The 6981-nt window shown below is 42.0% G+C and overlaps 1 protein-coding gene across 1 annotated transcript; it reads right to left on the reverse strand.

The window, feature by feature from the left end:
• Nucleotides 1-524: 524 nt before the first annotated feature.
• On the reverse strand, nt 525-6198 carry LOC102313232. The gene is made up of 2 exons (XM_005945771.3): nt 6087-6198; nt 525-4636 (listed from the first exon to the last, which is right to left on the reverse strand). The coding sequence occupies exons 1-2, from the start codon at nt 6184-6186 to the stop codon at nt 1071-1073; spliced, it is 3666 nt and encodes a 1221-aa protein (XP_005945833.1). The 5' UTR covers nt 6187-6198; the 3' UTR covers nt 525-1070.
• Nucleotides 6199-6981: the final 783 nt, after the last annotated feature.

A 6981-nucleotide genomic window follows, 5' to 3' on the forward strand; every position in this document is an offset into this window, starting at 1 on the left:
TGAAAATATGTTAAAAGTTTATTTTGCGACCAGAAAGAGTAATAAGAGTAATATTAAAACTAAATAGCTGCCGCCATTGTTGGAAACTGGAATTGAGACGCCATGAATTCTGGGATATGGTTTTTCATTTTTGGGAGAATGGAGGCTCCGGGAGATTTTCGGGAGGGGCATTGAAATTCGGGATTCTCCTGGAAAAATCGCGAGGGTTGGCACGTATGTCTATGAGAGTGTGAAAAGGGCGCCAGTTTAACTCAGGCGACCACATGCCATACGGCTGAGAGCAGCCAGCCCGGGTTCAAGTCCGACCTGGGGCCCTTTGCCGCATGTCTGTCCCCCTCTCTCTCTGCCGCCGCTTTCCTATCGTCTTGTCACTGTGTCTATCAAATAAAGCTGAAAAAGGCCAAAAAATATTTATAAAAGAAAGAGTGTAAAAAAGGTCTTCAATGAGACAGTTTCTTCACATCGAACAACAACCCTCCCACATCTGTTTCTACCACAACAATTTATAATGACGTTCACAGTTAGAGGCAAAAACAGACGATAACACTTTAGTATAATGCAATTTATTTATTGGTTATTAATTCTCATTGCAGTCAAGTTTACAAATGATCTTTAAAAGGTAAGAAAGAATAATTGGAGTGAAAGTCTTAAAATGAAAATAATTTCTACTTGAACATTAAATGATCAGATTTCATACAATCGTAAAATCCTGATCCACGCTCAAGTTGATTTTGTTCAGATGAACAAATTACAATCATGATTAATCTGAGGCACAGAGGTGCAGCATGGTTTACTTAAATAAGTCTCCAATCAGTCAGTTTGTCTTATCTTCTGAACATTAATTAGGTAAAAAGAAAACAACTTGAGAATTTGTGATCTTTTATGTAAATTAATATGATCAACAGCTCCACTAATACCAGTACTACTGCTTCATTTAGTCATTTATGTCCATGCAGTAAATATTTATGAGTGCATCAGAATTACTTGGCGTTATTCTTGTTGTTCTCAATCACGTGAACAATTAGACTTGCACACATTTGATTTTTTTTTTTTTTTGTTTTTCTGACCAATCACAGTATTGCACATGTTTGTGGTATTTTAGCTCCCATCCCCTGCAGGTGCCGCACTCGTTTCTCCCAGCCTGGGCTGGCCTCTGATTTCTCTTCCTCGATCAGCATGTCGATGTATTCTGAGGTGGACAGAGGATCTGGTTTCAGTGCTATCTGTTTAAGCGTGTCCTCACACTTACACGACATTTTCGCCAATTCCGTCACATCAGGCAGTTTATCAGAAAATACACTTTCCAGTTTTTTAACCAGAGCCTCAGCAGTCATCTTATCATCGGTGACACCGATGCTTTCTTTCAGCTCTCTGACTGATTGTTTCCGTGTATCCTCTCTATACTCCCATTTTTTCTTCTCGCTGACATGCTCTTCCCACGAACATTTGCTTGGGCACACAGTGCAGCATCCATTTGAATCCATTGCAGCACAGCAATTTTCAGCTGCATCCTTTTTCACAGGACAGGGATAATGGCATGTAAACTCACACTTCTTACAGTTGGTACTGAAATTACCAGCATCCTCCTGCTTAGGGTTCATGACTGTAACTTCAAACTCTGCGTTCTCATTTTTGTTGATCTGCGCCTCAAACTCTCTTAGTTTCTTAGTCGTCTCTTTTAGCTCCCGAAGCCCGACTGACCGCAGTCTGCTTAATTTCCACCAAGCTTGTCCTACTATTTCATGCTGGCTTCTTTGATTGAGGACCTCGTTGGTCTGTTTCAAGCTTTTTGCTTGTGTGACTTCTACAGAATCAAAAAAACTCTTCATGTTGTTTGTGCTCATTTCCCAAAACATCTGACCAAAGTTTTCCTCTTCTTCATCTTCGTCAACAGTGTCGTCATTCTGAGATGATCTGTTGTGTGCAAACAAGGCTGAATTATTAAATGTGAAGTGAACAGGCAGCCCATCATCAGCTGTAGGTAATGGGACACCTGAAGCTTTTACTGCATCTAGAACTGGAGGTCGTTGACTGTCTGCAAATGTCACCAGGATCCTGATGTTTTCTGCCACATCTTTGCCAAAGATTGAGAGCACTGAATCAAACACATATTTCTGTGTTGTGGATCTCACTTGAGCAGCCTGAGCTACAAAACACACAGCATTGATGTCAGTGACACCGTGCTGAGCAGAGAAGAGATTACGTAGCTGCTCTGTGATCTCTCTGTCTCTTTCTATGCTTCTTGTACCTCCAAAGCCTGGAGTGTCAATAATGGTCAGAGAGAACGGGATTTGAAATCCATCCTGGTGGTTGATTTTGTAAACAGTGACTTCAGAGGTCTGACTGTGAGCTTGTGATGTTGACTGATCCTCATTAATGAATTTAAACCTGAAACTGTCCTCCCACTCGACACCAACAATGTAGTTGATCATCCCATCGATCAGAGTGGACTTTCCTGATCCTGTCACTCCAAAAAGCATTATTGTACGACTCTGCCTCGTGCTTTCTTCTCCAAAGTTAAACTTCTTGCATCCATCTATGTTCATGTGTTCTTCTGTCAGAGACAGTTTGTAAACTGAGGAGGAATCAGATTTGATCGTTTCCTTTTTATCTTTGAGAAGTTCTGCGAGGCGGTTAAATGTTGTGCAGACTTTAACAGTGATGCTTTCTTTGCTTCTTCCAGCTGAACCACAATCACATCTGACCCTGACTGCATATTCTGTATCTGTCTGAAGACCTGACAGGATCACCTTTTCACCTGCTGACTCTTTTTGGTTCCACTGCAGAGCTTCCTCATTATCATCTGTTTTTGAATACTCCACAATGTAGCTCAATATCTGCACATCCTCTCTGAGCTCAGCAGGTTTCTTCCAGCTCACTGATATCTCAGTTAAATTTGGTTCAAGTCGAGGTTTTCCAGGAGGGCTGCAGGGTAAAGTTTTAATAGAAACTTGATTATCCGGCCCGACACCTGCTGAGGTCACTGCTCTGCATCTGAACACATACTCTGTGTTTGGCTTCAGATCTCTCACTGTGACTTCTTCAGCCTTTGCTTCTGTCTTCTGCTGCCATCCATCCTCTCCACTGACACAGTACTCAACAGAGTAGGAGGTGATGTTCTCTGCTCCAAATCTGGGTGGAGAAATCTTCAGTGTCACACTGTTGTGGTTTATGTCAGCTGCTGTCACAGTTTCAGGCTTTGAAGGAGGCTCAAAGTTCTCACTGACAGTAAATCCACCTTCATAAAGGTAGATGCTGGAACCTTCCTGGGTCTCATTAGTTAACCCCACTGTCAGGAACTTCATGTTCTTGTTCTCCTCGTTGGCCTCTGCAAAATCACTGAAGAGTTTTGCTTTCCTCCTCATTTCAGCCGTTACTTCTTTTGAGGCGTACCATTGTTCCTTCTCTACATCATGAGTGTGAGGATCTTGAAGGTCTGGGTTGGTTTTTCCTTTTAAGTATTTTGATAAAGCTGAGAGGTACGGTTCATCCTTTCCCAGAGAGGTGAAAACAAAACACACAACATGCTCTGCACTCAGACTTTCCTTGTACAGATCATTTTGAGACGAGGTGATTTTGGTGTTTTTCATCCTGCTGGTAAAAGACATTAAAGTGTCGATTTCTCTCTCTTTACAGTCCATCCACTCGTTCAGGTTTTTGCTGCTGAAAGGTGAAGAATGTCTCTTCTTCAGGATCTCTGCAAGCTCAGCTTCCTCTTCTCCTCCTCCTCGGATTGATGGAAGTTTCTTGGCCAAAGATTTTTGGAAATCCAGCTTGAGCTCAGAGCACATTTCTTTAAAACTTTTAAGCTTTTTATCAATCTGTGGGAACTCCTTTGCAGTGCTGGTTCCCAGTACATCATTGTACCTCATTTCCAGCTCACTGAAGTCCTCCAGTGCACTCTGTGCTTCTTGAACTAATCCTGTACTGATCTCACGGACGAGTTTAGCAGCAGAAGAATCTAAAACTGTCAGTGGCAGCAGCCAGACCTTCACTGGTACAGTATTTTCTCCATTGTGTCCCAGTAATCCTGACAGACCTTGGCAGGCCTGTATGGCATCTTGAAAGTTTGTTGGATTTTTTGGGAGGCGAAAGTCTCCATAAAATTTACAAGATAATTTATCAGCTTTTTGTTTGTCCTCTTGAGTCAGTGACAGAGAACCTTCACCTTCTATAGAAATTAAGGGAATCTTATTGATCATCATCTTCAAGCTGCCCTGTATTTCTTGATGATCTTCGTGTTCAGAAACTTCACGGTCAAACACAAAGAAAGCTTGTGCTCCATAAAGGATAGCTGTGACTACATGTGTTGCTAAGCCTTGATCAAAAACATATGGATGCTTCACGTTTCCTCTTCCAAGATGATTCATGGACAGCTCCTGGATCTTTGTGGTTGCCTTGTACTTCAGTGTTACTCTGGCCTGATTTCTGGAAGATTTAGTATCTTTCAGATATTTGGCAGATCCACTAACCTCAATAAGTCCACCCAGGAAACTTGCCTTTAGTGACGCACTAACGTTTAGAGCTGAGGATTTCTCCTGAATTGATTCAGATGAAACCATTTCAAAATCACTGTATATCTGAGGCCTGTCTCCTCTGTCTTCCATCAGGGCATCACGATCCCACAATGTGATTCCTGCAAAAAAAAAAAAAAAAAAGACACAAAAATCTAGTTGAACTCATCGATTCATTCAGAAAGTAAATTTAATGTGAAGGCCTCACGTGTTGGATTGAAATTAATGTATTTTTTTTGTAATTAGTGGTAATTATTCATGAAATGCAGTGTGATCTTCTCCTAGAGAAACAATGTGATTAAACTAAAATCATGGGATTTCCTCGTCTTTGTAAATGGTGTAGACAATCTGAGATCATTTATTGTGTGCAAGCAGTATGGAGTTATTACATTTGAAGTGAACTGGCAGCCAGTAATCTATATCATCACTGAATATATTAAATTTGCTCACAGGGAAATGGAGGTAAACCTGTTTGCTAAGGATTTCATTAAAAGCTACTCAGTCAGGTGTTCCAGTGAAGCAGAGCAAAGCTTCCTGTGGATGAAGCCTTTCCCCCCAAACTCTCCTGATTGACCTCCCCTTTGTCCCCCCTATAGTTCCCTGTTCAAAAGCCAGATCTCCAACGAGTATTTCTGTGGTTACTAAATGGTAAACAGAACTGAAAAAACAGAATTCTGTGTTACGCTCAGCTCTGTCTTCACTGTGACAGGAGGTGATCCGTGCAGTATCTGTATCATTACAGCCCCAGTCCATCTGTCAGTCTCCTTCTTCCCTCGTTCAGAAGACACTTACACTCCTCCACTTGGGGAAGCAGCTCATCCCTAACCCAGAGTGGGCACTCCACTATTTTCCAGCTGAGGCCTCAGACTTGGATTTAATTCTCATTCCCGCTGCTTCACACTCAGCTGTGAACTGCTCCGGTGCGAGCTGGAGGCCACGATCATGTTCTACTTTCAAATATCCTGGAAGCATGAGTAGTGTGAGAGTAAAGTGCTCTATTGAGGTGATACGGTACTAAGTGGTCTTTAAGATACTACAGGGCCTGATTGTTCAAGCCCTTGTATGTGTGGGGAATTTAACCAATGAAGAGCAGCCAATATGGCAGAAACGTGCTCTCTGTTTCTCGTCTGTTTGGTTTATAGACAGAAGAAATCTGAATAAACTATCACTGGAACTAAGACAAAGACTAGACAACATTTCAAGTAGAAACAATACAGAAATGGTGTTAACTGAAAAGAATTCACTTTTTTCTTGCAACTATAAATGCCTATCCCAGGGTAAGAGGTGGGGTTCACCCTGGAAAGGTCGCCAGTCTGGGCAGGACTAACACAGAGAGACAGACAACCAGTCACACCTATGGGCAACTTAGAATAATCAGTTAACCTGCCCTCATAGATTCAAACTCAGGACCTTCTTGCTGTGAGGTAACAGTGCTAACCACTGTGCCACCATGCTTCCTAAACGGATTACTATTAAACAAAGCAACAACAACAACAAAAAAACAATGAAACTTTGCTTGTGACATGTAAAGACGTAAAGAACATGTAAAGAACTTTAAAGATGAAATCTTACCAGGGACAAGTTCATCGCTGCGGCAGTCGTACAGCATCCCCAGGCCAAAAGGCCGGCCGAGTGCTGCCAACTCCATTCTACCACCAGAATTAGAGTCCATGGCTCAGTGTGAACTGCAAGTAATCAGAAACAGCTTATCAGTTCTCTGTTCTCACTTTCCTGTTGTCATGTGACACTTTGTGGCAGGCAGGATGTAGGACCCAAATGCAGGACTCAGGACACGGAGGGATGAACTAAAGGAGGCAGCTTTTATTGGCCTGTATGAACTCAAACACTAAATACAAGGAACAAAACAATAACTAGAAACTAGAAAACGAGAAACAAATAAGTTAGAAACAAGGAACTGACGAGAAGCAACAATAGGAACCAGGAGCACTGAGAGGGTATGACGTGACAATGACGGAGGAAAACACCGGGCTTAAATACACCAGGGAGTAACGAGGGAATGGGAATCACAGCTGGGACAAATCTGACTTAACGAGACGGAAAGGAAGCAAAACTGAAAACATTAACAAGCAAGGAGACTTGGCTGACAGTACAGACAGAGCAAAGATGGAGCACAGAGACAAGATTAACAAACTGCGACATGGGGACATGACTGAGTGGGGAGACACAGGAGACGCTAGACAAGAAACTAAACAAGGGACGTGTAACACAGGGAAGACTTAGAGGCAAAAGCAAAGAACTCGAAAACACCAAAAGATATAACCAGAAACAAACCCAATCAAAGAATATTAATAATCAACAACACTGGGTCACCAAAGTCAGGACCATGACATCTGCTGCTGTTTATGTTTTTCGTTGTCTGTCCTTGAGGATGACCAAACCAGAAATTCAGTTTGCCACGTCACTTTTGACCATTTAGGATTTTCTTAGTTTTAGTGTTAGGGAAAAA

The sequence above is a fragment of the Haplochromis burtoni genome, unplaced genomic scaffold (assembly GCF_018398535.1).
Source record: "Haplochromis burtoni strain Fernald_Lab_line unplaced genomic scaffold, NCSU_Asbu1 Contig_455, whole genome shotgun sequence".
Taxonomy (NCBI): domain Eukaryota; kingdom Metazoa; phylum Chordata; class Actinopteri; order Cichliformes; family Cichlidae; genus Haplochromis; species Haplochromis burtoni.

Coding starts and splice junctions, on each gene's coding strand:
- LOC102313232 (XM_005945771.3), bottom strand. CDS start 6,186: ATGGACTCTAATTCTGGTGGTAGAATGGAGTTGGCAGCACTCGGCCGG. Junction 4,637..6,086: donor CAGCGATGAACTTGTCCCTG/GTAAGATTTCAT, acceptor TTTTTTTTGCAG/GAATCACATTGTGGGATCGT.